Source organism: Poecilia reticulata, linkage group LG3, assembly GCF_000633615.1.
Source record: "Poecilia reticulata strain Guanapo linkage group LG3, Guppy_female_1.0+MT, whole genome shotgun sequence".
In the NCBI taxonomy this organism is placed as follows: Eukaryota; Metazoa; Chordata; class Actinopteri; order Cyprinodontiformes; family Poeciliidae; genus Poecilia; species Poecilia reticulata.
In genome coordinates this window covers 15,292,499-15,309,067 of record NC_024333.1, presented here as the reverse complement: position 1 = coordinate 15,309,067, position 16,569 = coordinate 15,292,499, and the positions used below count along the sequence as shown (strand labels likewise).

Sequence of the window (16,569 nt, the reverse complement as noted above, 5' to 3'; positions counted from 1 at the left end):
ATTAAGAACTTCAGCAAGGTTTTCTTGTTTAGAGCTCTTCACATTAATATTAAGAGACTCTTGTATTTTTTAGAGATTGCTGGATAAAAATAACCTCTGGGACTAAGAGGCTATTTTCTTTTAGGGATTTTGTGGAAAGATCTATTGTAAGACTTTAGTTCAAAGCTTAAATGTGGTGCGCTCTTGCGCACTTTAACTTCTACCTGAATTTATGTGCATTGCTGCACATATTATGCATATTGTTTACTAAAAAAAAAAGATAATACTAAGGCGCTCAGAGACGAGGGACAGTCCATGACTGCTGCAGAGTGATGTACCTGCATTTAACATTCAGAGCTTCAAAATGTTTGACAATCTCTTGAGGAACAAGCAAGCCAAAGGCACCTAGATGACTGCATAGCTCCACAGCAAACAGAAAGAGAGAGACAAATGGAGCTGTGAATGGAGCACTGTGGAGCCCAATGCTTTTTATCTTATCTTTGCGAATCAGACTAAAACACAAGCCTGGCTTTATGACGTACAAACCCGGTCCTGTTAGAACAGGGGTGTCAAACTCCAGTCCTCGAGGGCCGGTGTCCTGCAACTTTTAGAAGTGCCTCTGCTGCACCACACCTGAATAGAATAATTAGGTCATTAGCAAGGCTCTGGAGAACTGAGGAGGTAATTAAGCCATTTGATATAGGTGTTTTGTACCTGTGGCACATCTAAAAACTGCAGGACAGCGGCCCTTCAGGACTGGAGTTTGACACCCCTGTGTTAGAAGGAGCACTTTATCAAGCTGTTTGAACCCTTATCTGACAGACTTTAACTCTGCGCTTTCAACTTCCCATCACTCCTCCTCCATGTTCCATTTGTCGGCAAAGGAACCACAACCTTCACAGCCTTTCTTTAGAGGCTGCTAATGCAAGCTGACTGTGTGAGCACCTGCCTACCCAGAATTACTTTGCGCAGTGCCTACGAGCACGTCACCATGTTGAATGGAGGCTATATGTGCCAGATGTCTTTCTTCCAAGTCAATAAAGTGGGACAAGAGCACGCTGCCTCAATAACCAAGAGTTTCTACATGAAAAGAACTGTCAGTCATGTCCCTAAAAGACTTGAGACATAAATGTTTTCTTTGTCACTCTTACACACATTCTCCGGTAAAGAGACACATGCTCACAATTATCGGGATCAACATTGCTGTCTGTTTCCAGGTGCAAAGCATTCTGGGAGAGTCTTCTTTTAGCCCCCATTAGCTGTCAGGAAACCAGCGGTGACGCCAAAGAAATTACGCAGCAGATATAATTACAGCTGGGCTCAATCAATACCAACAGGAACAGGGGAGTGAAAGAGAAACGAGAAGAAAAAATACTGAGAAGGAAGCAGTTCGGTTTGAATCACTCAATGACAGACGTCACGGCTGCAACTGAATGAACACTAACAGCTCGAAACTGTAAAGAGAGTTGATTTCATTACAGCTCCTATTGGACGCTGTCGGAATTATGCAGAGTGAAACACAAAATGCAATTTTGAATGCCTCAAGGATCGGATTACTTAATTTCTCTATCTGAATCCATAACAATCTGCCTCTGACAGCATCGCCCCAAACAATCACCACGTTGTGGCAAATGGGCATTAAGTAATTTGAACATCTATTTATTACTGACATCACTGAACATCTATCACATCATATGACATCATTTCTAAATGAGTGTTTTCCAGTAAGACCACCTTATTTTATTTGCAACAACCGAGAAGTAATCAACAACTTAAATATACCTGCTGCTTTTGCATGTACAACACAAGAGATGTCACTAAGTCAGGTCAGCATCTTTTTTTTGTACTCTGGATGATTTGTCACACAGTACTTGAATATAATTGATGCTTCACCTAATGAGAAAAACATCCACTTCAAAATCTGATTAGGACACTTAACCTTAGTAAAGTCCTTCTGCTAAATAAGAATCTTAAAATAGCTTCTCCTAACTGAGTCATGTTCTTCCTCTTTTATTCTCTTCTCATCCAGCATCCAAAGGGGTTTTTACTGAACGTCGAGGGCCTGATCTGGTTAAGCTGGTTTCTCATTGTCCACACCGTTAATGGGAGTCAACTTCCAGTTGCGTCGCACTGTGGCATCACTCCGGAGTGAGAAATTGAGCCGCCCTCCGTGTTGTGGACCGTCACTGTCGCGTGACGCCAACACCAGAGCTTGGTCTTCCCACCGAGGCGTGCACAGGTACTTCCAGGAATAGTCTCCAACCAGCACTGGACTGTTGTCATTCACATCCAGGATTTGGACAGTCACCAGGGTGGATGCAGATAAGGAAGAGTTTCCTACAACAAACATGCAGGTGTCATAAACCAGAGCAGGGTAATGAACGTCAGTTATGTTCAAGCTAAAGTACTAAAATAAGGACATTTTCTTCAACGACAAAGTATTAAATCCATGTCAGTTATCTTACGTCCATCCACTGCAATGATCTCCATGGTGTATGTGCTGTTTTCCTCTCTGTCCAATGCCTGCACAGTCTTTAGCTCACCAGAATATTTCCCTATTGAGAAATACTTCTTGGTGTCTCCTTGAAGAGAATATCTTAAAACACAGACACATTTAATCTTGTAAAACTGGAATTCGATGATTAGTGCCTCCATTAGCCTTAATTAGTTACCTAATTGGGTGGGAATCAGGGTCGTAGCCCCGGATGGTGGCAATGACGCGACCTGGTTCCTCTCCCTCTCTGACCGTCACTTCGTAATGACTTTGAGACAGGACTGGGCCCTCATTCACGTCGTCAACGTAAATGGAGACTGTCGCTGTGGATAAAGGGCCGTATCGGCCGCGGACCAGAGGAACTTGGTTCTGGGCACTGAGCACCAGGATGTACTCACTCTCACGTTCAAAGTCTAAAACCTGTGAGCACATGCATACCGGGGTTTAGTCACAAGTAGTACCAGGCTTAGCAAAAAACAGGAAAAACACAGTAACCAATATATTATTTAAAACATATATTTATACATCTGTAAATGCAGAAACGAAAACCGATTGCCAAATAGCTTCATCGCAAAACGATTAATAGAAATTCAGAGCTGTTCGAATGGAGTCGATGTTTGGAGGATCGTTTAAAGCAAACAGCATTGAGACTTCCCTTCTAGCAGCAGAGGGACACATTGCAGTCCCTTATGTCTACTCTGCTTATCTGACTTCCAAGAAATCTGGAAATTCTGGCAGTATTGCTCTACTTTAATGCAAACCAGATACTCACAGGAAAAAACTTTAGTTTCTTCCTGTCATTAATAAAATATTTTCCATGATGCTGCGACTGCGACTGCTACTCAACAACTCCTCCCTCCACCTCAAATAAGATAAATAAATGTTGAAATTAAAGGGCATTCGATGGAATGTTTAAAACAGATAGAAAACAAAAGAAAAACTAATGACTACTAAAAATTTTATAGCTTATTTAAACGTGTACCTAGATGAAAAAATATCTGAATATGTGTAAAAAACCTTATTTGTACAATAAAGTTGTGAAAAAATTAAGTGGAGCTCATAGTATTTACAATCATTATCACGTTAGAAAGTAGGGCAAATGAAAGACATCTTAAACTATTTAAACTTTATCTGAAATTTGTTCTGTCTTCAAATAAAACACGTTAAAAACCGTCAGTGGCTGATATCCTGCTCACATCATGTTGCATGGGCCTCCGTTTCCATGGAGAAGTAGTGCAAACCTTGGAGAATAGATGCGTCACTTCCATTTTGTTAAATGGAAGTGACGCAGCCAAAGACTCAGCATGTATCAGTAAGTACAAGACTTTCTGCAGGCTGTTTGAACCACTGTATTGTTACATCAGTCAGATGATACAGATTTTGTCTTTGCTCCAAGGATTCCTTTGAGGAAGAAAAGTGGTATTATCATTATCAGCTTTGATGTTACAGCCTATAGGTTTAAACCTCTGTTGTCTCTTAAGCATAATTTGTTTATTTTCTGTTCTAGTTGACTATTTACACTGATCATAGTTGAGTAAAATCTTAAAGCACAACTATCACAAAGGAGAATCATCTTGTATGGCCTTTTGAGTTGTATGGGTTAGTGCTGTGAAGTCAAGTCTCGTTCTTGTCTCAGGTGCACAGGATGTTTTTTTTTTCTTCTCAAGACCAGTTGAGATGACAGCTGCAACATCATTCTTCACTGCAAATTAGTATGAAACTGCTGACTGTATTCAAACGCAAGCAATAAAGTAAAATAAAACGAGGGAAAACCATTTTCCAGCGCAAGTATGTGGATGTTTTCTCTTTAGCCTACATTGAAGAAAAGGAAGACTGGACCATAGTGCCATGATTTTAAAGACCTTTTTAGACCACCAAAGGTTGCCAGACTTGTTCTGTTTAAGTGATTTCTTGATGATCAAAGTCTTTTAAAATTATTTTTTCTTTTTTTTTTTAATAGTAATATTTGTTGAACCTTAACATTTCTATGATAATATGAACATTTTAAGTGCAACAAAAACAGGAGATATCTTTGAAATCTTGGGTGCCTGGTGCATTTCAGACTTAGTTCTCATTCATGTATGATTCCAAAAGGGTTTCTCTTTGTAATATTAGGAGAACTTCAGAGTGAAAGGCTAATAATCCCTGGGCAGGATTCTCTTACTTTTTGTTTACTTATGTTTTCTATCACTGATCACTGAATTGGTTCTCGGCAATATAGACTCACTCAGTCCCTGATTTTCTTATCACACATTACTCAGTTTAAAAGGCTGATTAGTGACATATGCAGGAGCTCTCTCCATATCTATTGCTTTATTCCTATGTTACCATAGAAACGCACAACAACAACAACAAAAATCAGAATTAGAGAAAGTTGAGTACAAAAGCATTGCCCACTCACAAAGTGGCTCATAAAAGGCAAGAATCTTTGCTATTCTTCTTCTGACAGTAATGACAAAGCCATGGCAACAGCCACAGTTAGAGTGAGGGCTGAATTATGTCAAGATTCAGCCCTGGCAGTCAAGCCGGGAAAAGATGCTGAACTTGCTCCTCTGTTTTTCAGAAATAGCTACTTTTGATGATAAATAGAGGCAGCACAGATGCAACATGTGTAAATTCGTAGCAGAAGGACAAATGAACTTCAACGCTTGTTTTATTTCATGCTGAGAATTTGCACTCTGAAACAGTATTTAGAATTTTCTGTCTTATGAATCTGAAACATTCTTTAGCTTTATGAATGCAATTAGTCCAAGAACTCACACTATTAGTAATGTCAGAAAACATCTCTTTTATCATAAATCTGTCTCATCCTATGAAGTGACAGGCTCAGATGACCTCTGTTCTATGCAAACCTTATGGAAAATGTTCCTGCTTTCAGATGCTGAGCTCACACTTTATCTCTGCACATTGTAATCCCTTGGAGCTTCACTCGGAAAGTCTGTGAGATTTAATTGAAATCACATTAAGTTAAATAAACAACTGCAACCCTTCGAGTGACATGCATAATTACATGGATATCTAACAAGGTCACAGTGTGCTTTGAACACAGCCACTCAAAAAGACAGAGTGACATCATCCTTGCAAAAAAGAGGGCTCATCTCCAATCGTACATCGAGCTCCATTTTTAGCTTTTTTTTTGCGTCTGCTTTATCTCAGCCGTGCATGTGCGACACACAGTTCAATCAAATTTAGTCTCCAGCAGTAAGGTTGAAAATAATAGACTGTCTCCTGCCTGGCCCACTTACGGAGAGCAGACCATTAGAGCGAACGCACAAAAATACACACAGACACGCACTCGTTCGAGCGAGTTCGCCCAAAACGCCCTGCTGGATTACAGGAGTCAGACGAAGGGTGATGCACCCTGGGGATGGCAGAGATTACTGGGCTAAAGCATTCCATTATCATCAGGACAATTTTTCTCCTTTGTACGAGACACGTGAGACTGCTGCATTGTCGTATTGTGTGCATGTCATTTTCTTAAAATCTCTCATTTTTGTAATGTGATTTGTATTTCCAGTACTTGTAAATGACCCCTGATGTTATTTTTGAGCCATTTTTACCCCGGTTGTTTATATTGGTACTTGTCCTAAATATCACTCTAAGCATAAGCCACCGTGGCAAAAACTGTCCTTGACATTAATCTCTGGGTCTCTAAGACGTAGCTGTGTTCTCTCACGACTTCACAGATGTTCATATCTGTAGTTGATACTGTATCAAATACAATATTGATGCAATTTTTATTATGTATCAAAGTGTACTGTATTTACACTATACAGTAGCTTTGTATTCCAACATACAAAGCTACTGTGTTATAGGTTCATTCTGGGCCAAATGTGCACGTTGCCATTGCAGGACAAACAGTGCCGTTCACCTTTGAGAGAATGAGTGAAACTTCGTTGGTCTGTCGGTCTGTCACCAGTGTAAAGACCTCCTCCTCATTCCCAGACTCTAAACGGTAGTCCACCTGCCAGCTGTCTCCCCCTCGAACATCTGCATCCCTTGCCAACACAGATGTGACCGTGGTGCCCACGAGAGCATCCTCTGGGATGTGGAAGGGTCCGTACTGAGGAGGGAGACAAAGGTAAAGGAGGAGGGTGGTTGTTAAAAGCTGCTCATTTGAATAGGTTTATACAAATTTTAGATTGTGTAAGACAAAAAAAAGCAAACAAATATTATATTAAACAAATTTTTAAAAAATGCGAATTTATACACTTTGAAATATTGTATGTTCTTTGAAAAAGTATGTGTCCTTTAAAATTATTTTTTTTGAATAGTTTTTTTTTTACCTTTAACATTTCTATGATAATATAAACATTTTAAGTTTATATGTGTCATTTTATACAGCTATCATGTTTGAAATGAATACATACATAGATAAATAAAAAAAATTTATCTATGTACAATGTTGGCAGTGTAATTGCTTAGGATAAGAAGTATACATAATAAATATACACAATATTTTACTGAAACTACTTTGAACCAAAAAAAAACCAAACATATTTTGGTTTGTTTTTAATCACAGTGCATTTTGTCAGACAGATCTTTGCTTACATGGTCATTTAGTGTTTGGTCACTTTCCTGCTGCGATGAAATGTAACCGCATGTGAGAATAAGCTTTCCACCTTCTTGCCTTCTTGGTGCTAAGTGACCTTTATCCACCAACCTCTCTGTGTTTAGACAGCCATTTAATCTGCCACTCACAGATGTCCTCCAGTGAAGCAGCCATGCCTGTGATCTGGCTGCCCCATCCACAGCATTGCTGAACCCAGGCCTGTCACCACTCTGCTCCCACCCCCACCCCAACAGCAGCACTGCTTTCACATTGCCATGGAAAAAGCTGCTCTCTTCAGGCGTGACCTGCTCAAGAGTATTTTCCACTTCTGTATTTGTGTGTGTGTTAGTGTGGCTGTGCTAACCGTTATGGGAGCAAGAGTTCATTTGTTTTAACAGCTTGAAAATAGACACTCAGCAGTGTTTACAAGATATCCATTTAAGAGGGCATAGATTGATGACTGATGTTATAGCGAATAAATACTTTTTTAAAGCATTAGCTGCTTAGGAAATTAGTATTTGAGCAGTTTTTGTATTTACGATAACAGTTCTTCTTGGCAAAACCTCCCACACAATTGGAAAGCTATTTATTTTCCCTTAATTTCACCCCTTTTTTTTAGATAAAATGCTCCTGCGGAGGCAGTGCGATGGTGATCTCCCCCATCGTTCCAAGCAATCTCAATGTAAAAATAATAATAACATAATAATAACAGTCATTCCCTTCTTAACTTTGTTTTTCTCTCTGTGTTTTTCTGTCTTTCCATGGGAGTTGATTTTATATTCAGCTGCGTTTCTTTCCTGGAACGGACCCTTGGTGATGCCAATATTTCCTCTTAGTGTTTGTTTTTCTTTCCCATAAAAAAACACGACTAAACTAGATTTTTGTCTTCTTTTTCTGCTCCTTTTGTCCTCTTAATTGTTACCTCCAGTTGCAGCAGATCACCACTGGTTCTGAGGTGTCTTTCTGATAACAGAAAGTCTTTTCTTAGAATTTGTCTCGGCTTCTATAGGCAGAGAACTCTTAATAAATTGATAATGAATCATTAGCCAAACTATTATTTGTATTAATGGAGAAATTATGGATATAAACATGACTGTATTGGAGACTGTTTAGTAATTAGTTGGACTTGCATTCATCAATTTTGGATTAAAATGGATTCCATCTAACTGAATTGTGAATTAGATCTGCAACGAGACGATACGAGTTGTGGATCGTTAGCAATTCTTCTGAATTTAACTGTATCACATTGCAAATTTTCAGTAAGTCCATCTTCATTGCTTAAAATAAAAGATTCCTTCACAGATGCTCAAGGCACCCGTAGTTTTTTAATGTCAGTTTGGTCTGACCGAGAACCACTCCCCAATTATCACAGTCTGATGCTTCCCACAGAATTCCCGACCAGCATGGGTTTTCTGTTGTGTGCTCTATTATGTGGCTCATGGGGGTGCAAGTAAAGAGATTTTCTGTAAGTGAGTATTTATTGTTTCCAAGCAGAACAGAGAAGAAGAAGGAAAAAAAAAGAGGTAAATCGCTGCTGTATCTTGGATTTTAGTGACAAACGCATCTTGCTCCAGATCAATACCTGAGTAAATTTATTGAATGTAATCACAAATAAATGAAAGTGTTCACCATGCAGATTCAGCTTGATAAATATAAGTAGAAACAGTTATCAGCTGAAATAGTGATTAGAATAAACACTGGAAACATTGTGTACTTAGAAAACAAAGAACTAGAAGCCTAAGTACGGCCACATTTTGTTGCCTGGCAGAAAAATTACCTCCGTCACATTCAGAGCGCTTTTACCGTCTACAGTCCTTGCAGCCACTTAGTCATGATGATGGTTATCCTTCCATTTTTTATGCTATTGTTCATGTAGCCTTTAGAAGCCACAGCACAGAACAAGATTATGTCTTGATCTAGGTGAAAATGTGTGTGTGTGTGTGTTCAATTTGTACTCATGCCGTACCTCATGCTGGGAGAAGACTGGTGGGTTGTTGTTCTCGTCCTGCACCGTCACAACCACGGTGCATGAACTGTTTAGACCTGCCAGGGACACGATCGCAGCTTCTGTTAGTGACTCAGGTCAGCCATTCACACAAATAAAACATGCTGAAGGAACAGCAAACACCTCTTCTTGCCCCTGAGTCTGTGAGTCAGGGAGATCACATCATCTGTCACCCCAGAGGCTACATCTATACATCCATTCAACCCCAGTTTATCAATGAAGCTACTCAGTTAAAGGCTGATGTAGTTTATGCTATCTGTTTGTGACATATTTTTCTTATATATGTACATATATACATGTGTGTGTGACAGAGACGGGGAGAGAGAAAACAACACCAGAAATAAATGAAGGCATCCTTTACGATCACCTTTAGCATCCTCTGCAGTGATAGTCAGGGTGTACTGAGGTGCTGTGCCCTCCATGCTGTCTGCCTGAACAGAAATGACACCCGAGTCCCTGTCCACTCTGAAAAGGGCACGAGGACTCTCTGGAATTTGCCCGACCAAGCGGTAGAAGATCCGCACATTGTCTGTTTTGGGGTCGTCATTGTCGGCAGCCTGCACTGTCAGGATTTCTGTCCCTGCGGTAATATATGAAGAAGAAACAATGTCAACTTTTCAGTAACAGTGTGCAGACTCCACTATATGAAAGTAGTGGTGGAACGAGGCTGTAACAATAACCTTCTTATTTATAACTCACTCAGTGATTCCATTTAGATTAACAGATTGTCCCGTCTAATTCGTTTCCCAGAATCAAATCGCTTTAAAAGCATCAACAAAAGGCTTTTATTCCGGGGCCTTGTATGTCACCGGGTGCTTTTTATGATCCCGGTGAAGAATGAAGGTGCTTTCCCAGTGTCTTGGCAAAAAACCCCACAATCTTTTCACAAAAGCTACCTGGCCATGCTTTTAACACCATAGCACTTCATGTATATGTATACTTAGATTATATGAATTTTAAATGCTAAAACTGATTTTGAGATTTTATTTGAAAGGACAACAGTATTTTTTTTTTACTTCCGAATTGCATTTCCTATGTCTTTAAAAACTATCTATAGGAGTTTTAAAAATAGGGTTTTGACAGTGACCTAAACCTTTAAGTTAGTTTTAAACACTTCAGTTGTTGAATGAAAGAGAAACATTTTCCCTCCAGAAAAAGCATGGTGATATGGTTGTTCAAATCTCAGCACGGGCCTTTCTCTCTTTTACATGACTGGATTTTCTCCGGTTTTCTTCCCCTGTCCCAAAAGGGGTATGCAAAATAATCTTTTGGGTTATCTTGCATAAAGTGGAGACTCTGACTGCTCAAATGTTTCTGTGTTGACCGTGTGATGGACTAGCATGGTATGGTTTTTACAATAATCCATCTTCTTTTAGTTTTTGAAAAATCTGCTCCCACTTTGGTGATTTCTTCTGCTAATAACGATGTTGAACAGGTCTAAATTATTAATTAATTTTTAAATAATTCACGTCATCTTTATTCGTGAGCATTTAAAAAGCTCATTTCTGAGTTTTTTGAAGCTTTTCTCTGCAGAAATATTGCAAACATTTACACGTCAAACACTGTCGTGTTTCTGCAGCGCTACATTAAGTTTCCGCTCATGAGTACATCAGCTGGGTTGCAAGCTGTGGTTTATGTTTATGGTTGAGAAGTGAAAGTCACATAAACATGACATTTTGAAAGAATCCAGTAGATATCTAAGAGCTGTCAGTTACCCCGCGCAGCCAATTCTTTAACCACAGTGTGGTACTGAGCCTGAGGAAATGTGGGCCTGTTATCGTTGGCGTCGCCCACCATCACCCTCAACTCCACAGGCTTGGCAATCTGTCTCCCATCTGGACGCTCCACCACAATACTGATGTGAAACTGGAGGGGAGAAAAAAAAACTACTGTTTGAAAAAGCATGGTGATACTATAAAACGATAAACCTGTGAAACTAACAATTATCAGTGAGATGCACCTGATAATTAAAGAAAAAACTTCATCGGTAAAAAGAAACAAACAAACAAAAAAAACATTTGCGTTAAAACAACCCACTTTAACTTTACCAGACCATGATGGGATACTTTCCCACAGGAACAGTTTGTAAACAAAGAAACGTGTGCAAGGTAATAGCTCTGTAATGCCATCACAAACTAGTCCATGAAGCTCCACTAAAAAAGAAAGAAAAACAAAAACAGATTTCCAGCACTGAATAATACCGCTGCTATCTCTTATCTCTAATTTATGGAGTAGTAGTAAGTTTGTAGTTGCAATAGGCAGCAAAAACATTTACTTCTCTGACCGATCTATTCTTTTTCATTAAATGCCTTACATAGTCTGAGTGTGACAACACACAAAGGAGCAGAAGTACTTTCATCTTCTTTCTTCTTTTTCTGTGAGCAGCTAAACCCACAGGGTGAAAAGGTGAAGAGTTTCCACAGAAGAAGACAGAAAATGCTCCGTTCTAGCAGCATTTATCTTCACACGATGCTGCTCGTGTCATTTGTGCTGCTCTTTGGCCACATGAGCATTTGTGCCAGAATGTACTGCTCACTGATCCATTCAAAGCTCAGAGGAGCTTCATTTCAATGCAAAACTGAAGAGCAAACTCCAAACAGATGGACTTTGATTTGTAATTGTAGCAAACATGAACACCCTTCATCAACTGAGCAAAATTTGAAGCTTGTTTGTGTGACTTATTGTTGCCAATCACACGGTCATTTTGTGGGAAGAGGTCATCTATCTTCTGCTGTTATCTTCACACTTTGTTTCAAGGAAACTGCATAGTGTCCATATGTTCGAATAGTTTAAAGGGAGATTCAGACCTGGTCTTGTGTCTCTCTGTCCAGCGGTGCGTTTAGATAGATGACGCCTTCTCTGCTGATGGTAAAGAGCATCTCTGGAAACTCCCCATCCAGACTGTACGCTGCCTGGCTTCCACTCCATTTGACCTGATTCAGCAGACACACACATACAAACAGCATTTTAATGCCTACAGTGCTCTATAAATAGTGCCTGGCATTAAAAAAAAAAAAAAAATCTGAAATAACTTAATAAAGCTAATTGTTATGGTTGTTGCCCGGGTGCAGCAGCGAAATTTATTAGCTGATGAGCTCCTGCAACAAAATATATGAAGGTTATCATTTGTTTATATGACATAGGACTGACCAATCACATTGAAAATTATGAGGAACAGTGTGGAGAGCCAGAATTAATGAGGCGGCCTAATGGGGTTTTTCCACTCTGTTTTACAACCCCTGTTATATGGCTGCACATAAAGACCCCAGCAACCAGAGCACCCAACAAGGAGAGGATCCCAGACGCGGAACAGCTGATCCACGCCGAAGCATATGCATCTCCTCAGCTCACTGTCAGCCGCCCCTCCCTCAGCCTCCCCCCCGCCCCACCGTTTCTGTTATGGAGAAAGCCACCAAACTTCAGAGCGTTCACATACACATATCCAGTTCACACATCTGGCTGTGTTATGGTGTGTTTCCAGACCTCTGAACTTTGAAGATATTAGATTAATCCTGACTGACTGCTCTATTTAAAGGTGCATACAAAAACACAGATGAGGTCATCTGTTTTGCTTTTGTCTGTATTTGAGTTTGCAGAGCACAGTCAGTCTTCTTGTATATGATCTGCTTACACAAGAGGACGAGGAGTCAGTTTCTTACTTTCGGAAACAAGTACGTGGCTTTGCTTTAAAAGTGTTATTAAATAGCTTGTTTTGCGTGATTTCAAATACTTCTGCTGATTGCATTATATAATCAAAGTTGTAGACAATCAGAAACATGCACAGTATAACGGACCGGAATGATTCTACCTAGGACTTGCTGATGAAGAAGAACTTTTAACAAATGTCAGATTTTAACATTTAATTTGACAGCCTGGGGTTGATTTGATCTTATAGGACTCACCACGGCAGCTGTCTTTATAATTAGCTCACAGGGAGAGCCAGAGGAGCGAAATGCATCAAATTGAGTGGGTAACTTTTCACACCAAGGACAATAGCAGCATAAAAAATAGAATATTTTGATGGATGTGTGGACATAACTGCTCCATTTATGAAAAAAAAATATGTGAGTGAGGTAGGAATGCATAGAGTGCTCCCTTGAACAGGACTATCTCTGTATGTGTCATAGCAGCAGTTAGTCCCAACACCCACTGAGTGCTGCAGGATGATCACTCTACGTAGGCAAAATGAGGCTTCCCCCAAGTAAGCGCCATGTCAGCCTAATCTGCTCCAGATTCAAATTTAGATTCAAGAGGAGGGCAGCTGGAACTGTGTACCAAAATATTTTTATTCTTTCATAGCTCAGCCAACAAGTTGATAATCTTAATTTCTCACTTAATTAACACATGACTTTAAACGAAGAGGTAAAGGGATTTTTTTTTCATTTACGTGTTTCCACACGAATCCATTTTCACTCAGACGTTGTCACTCATTGAGGACATTAAGTAATAAAACAAAACAAAAAATATATTTGATTCAAGGAATGAACGCTACCTGACAAAAACAAACAAAAAATCATAAATGTATTATTTTTCTAAATCTGAAGGAACATTTGAGATCACTACAATAACGACGATGAGCGTCCATTTGTGGAATCACACGTTTTGTGTGGGTGGAGGAGGATGTTGGAGTGGGAGAGAAAGAGAAGCTGCGGGTGAGTGTGGGGGAGGTGGAAGAAAAACAAAAGGAGGGGGAGGTTTGTCTAATACCTTTTAGCCATAGAGACTGTCCAGAAATGGCACAAAGCAATTATGTGGAGTTTGAATTTGCTCTTTACTCTTATTTCCATTTCCCGCTACTGAATGGAAAAGGATATTTTCTTACTATGAAAAGACAGATGGACATTTAAAGAGAATACTTTTGACCTCCAACAAAATACGTTTTATTCCATGTCTCATAAAACCTCTGAGGGTGTTTGTGTTATTTATAGATTCAGAGGTTACATGAGTAACTGTAACAAAAAAAAAAAATCATGCCAATGCTTACACACAGAGAGAATCTGAAACCATTATACATATATACATTTTTTTTTCTTTTACCCAAGTGTGAAGAATCTACATATAAGTTAACCAGGCATAGAAAGGAAGAAATAAAAATTTGGTTATTTTATCTAAACAACAAATTTCAAAATTTTGCCTAGATTGTAAATTGTAATAGTGAATTTAATTGAAAAATATGAATGAATGTACCTTGACGTTTGTCAAGGTACTACTCCTAACCCTTAATAAAAATAAGTCCAGTGAATCTTTGGGTGTATTTCTCTTCATTTTATGTTGGTTTTAAATTATATTGTAACATGCTGGGGAATAGGTCTGTCTAAATTGCCCCTAGGTGTGAATGTGTGTGTGGTTGTTTGTCCTGTGTGTCTCTGTGTTGCCCTGTGACAGACTGGTGACCTGTCCAGGGTGTACCCCGCCTCTCGCCCAGAACGTTAGCTGGAGATGGGCACCAGCAACCCTCCCGACCCCACTGAGGGACAAGGGTGTAAAGAAAATGGATGGATGGATGGATGTTGGGGAATGGATAGACTGAGTCCCCATGATGCTTTTCAGATTGTTGTTCCAATTTCCAATTTACAGTGAGTTACTTTCTGCTAGATTCAACTTTAAAAATGCAAGTGTTCAGAAAGCTATGAGTTTTTTTTTTTTACATATACTAAAAATTATATTTTGGGTGTTATTTAGGTAATTACACCATATGTAGATTTATTATGTTATAATCCAGAAAATCTAATTTTTTGAGGCAATGAGTTTGCATATATTTAAGTATGGCGATCTAATTAGAGTGTATATTTCAAAATAATTTTTTTTTTTTCGCTGTAGTTTCCTTAAGATGGTTCTCATAATGGAATTCAACTAAAACTTATTGTTAATGTGAGCAATTGTACCTCCTTGTAAAATAGAATAGAATAAAGAGTACATTCAGCAAGAACTACAACAGGAAATCATAAATAAATGAGTTGCACAATAGCTTTTGTAATACAATACTTCATATTAGAGAAGCAAAAATAACAACTAAGACCGTCAGAGAGAAACATGCATACATTCTTTACTGTGATTTAAACAATAAGTGCTTTCGTTTCCCAAAACACATTAAGTATTTAAGTGTCTACTCTGTTGTACAGTAGGATTAAAATAACATGCAAGTGTTTGAGGGATTATAGACGTTAAAGCGACTCAAGCAGGAGGTGGTCGGAAAGGATTCATTGCATTCATGCAGTATGAATAATTTAGCGTTTGATCACTTAGGTTTAGAGAGGCACTAAAAAAAGAAATCAGCAAAAGGATACCTTTTCACTCCATCCTGACTATTGATCATGTTCATTTGATTATAATACAATACTGCAATAGATAACATGCTTTTAGGATTTGGTAGTTGAATAAAACGAGTATTTCATTTATTTATTTATTTCATTTTCTTTGATTTGCTTCTTATTACAGTCAGATGCTCCACTCCACCCTGCGCTTAAACTACGCACGTTAAAGTTTGAAATGACAAACACCTTGACAGTAATGAATGCATCAAAAATATCTGTCATGTTTTTGCAGGATCTCAGTGCTGCGTCTGACGCTGCTCATCATAACGAGAGATTGCAAAAGGGGATGTATTTGTCTGGTCAGCTCTAATCTCACATCACAGATTAATTTGTGTCATTTATAAATCTGAGCAAACGAAGATCACAAGTGGGTATAGTTAGGATCTGTTCTCCTTTCCCTGTTGTCCACATGATGCCATCAATTTTATATGTATGTTGATGACACTCAGTTTTATATTTGTGTTACATATGATCAATGGACGTTAAAGTCACTCACCAAGTCTGTCCATCATACAAATAAATTGGTTTGGGCTTAATTCCCTCCAGATTGAAGAAAAGACAAATGTCAATGTTTTTGTTCCAGTAAATGTAAGGGCAGAAAACATTATTGTTTAAAGCAACTTTTCCATAAAAGTCAAATCTAATATCCATAATGTCTTAGCTGTTTACTTGTTTAAAATGTTGACTTTCACAATGTATTACTTTTTAATTGAAATATGTATTTCCAATTTTGTGTATTTTATGTTTCAACCTAAACACATTCACTTTTGTTGTAAAGCACTTTGAAACACTTCGTGTAAAAAAATGCTGCTACAATAAACTTGCCTCACTTTGCTTTGGGGGAAAAATATTCAGCACGCTGCTGCTGACCGGGTTTTTCTGTCTCACCTGAGATATGGGAATGGGATAAGGACCGGGAAGATTCTCCTGAAGTCGCACTGGGTCTGGCGATGCCCAAGTGTTTCCAGTAACCTCAACAGTAACAATGCCAGAGGTGAAGAAAGCATTAGTCCTGCCAGCCATGTCTTTCACCATCACGGACAGCTTATAACGACCACACATCTCAGGGTCCAGAGTAGAGGCTCCTGCGAAAGGAGGGGCGTGTGGAGGGTCACAGTACGGTGGAAATGAGAACAAAAAAGATTATATTTTATTTAAAGAACCGTTTTCTGTTTATTTTCAGCACTGACATTATTACCAAAGGCAGCTGAACAGCACACAGTGT

General features: G+C 38.9%; 1 protein-coding gene and 1 long non-coding RNA gene across 4 annotated transcripts in view; one reads left to right on the top strand and one right to left on the bottom strand.

Moving 5' to 3' along the window:
* cdh16 (cadherin 16, KSP-cadherin) overlaps nt 1–16,569 on the bottom strand; it is a 23,477-nt gene that overhangs the window by 1,980 nt on the left and 4,928 nt on the right. For both annotated transcript variants that reach the window (XM_008405097.1, XM_008405096.1), the window contains exons 7-15: nt 16,233–16,429; nt 11,838–11,963; nt 10,746–10,896; nt 9,398–9,610; nt 8,992–9,068; nt 6,345–6,536; nt 2,652–2,893; nt 2,445–2,575; nt 2,077–2,316 (exon numbers count right to left, since the gene is read on the bottom strand). In XM_008405097.1, the coding sequence (XP_008403319.1) occupies nt 2,077–2,316; nt 2,445–2,575; nt 2,652–2,893; nt 6,345–6,536; nt 8,992–9,068; nt 9,398–9,610; nt 10,746–10,896; nt 11,838–11,963; nt 16,233–16,429 (1,569 nt within the window). The remainder of the gene's footprint in view (nt 1–2,076; nt 2,317–2,444; nt 2,576–2,651; nt 2,894–6,344; nt 6,537–8,991; nt 9,069–9,397; nt 9,611–10,745; nt 10,897–11,837; nt 11,964–16,232; nt 16,430–16,569) is intronic.
* LOC103462364 (uncharacterized) lies at nt 5,673–7,953 on the top strand. Of its 2 annotated transcripts, none has more exons than XR_533340.2 (3): nt 5,673–5,898; nt 6,419–6,554; nt 7,151–7,953. It is a non-coding gene; the product is annotated as an uncharacterized LOC103462364 (long non-coding RNA). The 2 variants fall into 2 exon arrangements; XR_533339.2 differs by having other exon boundaries at nt 6,393–6,554.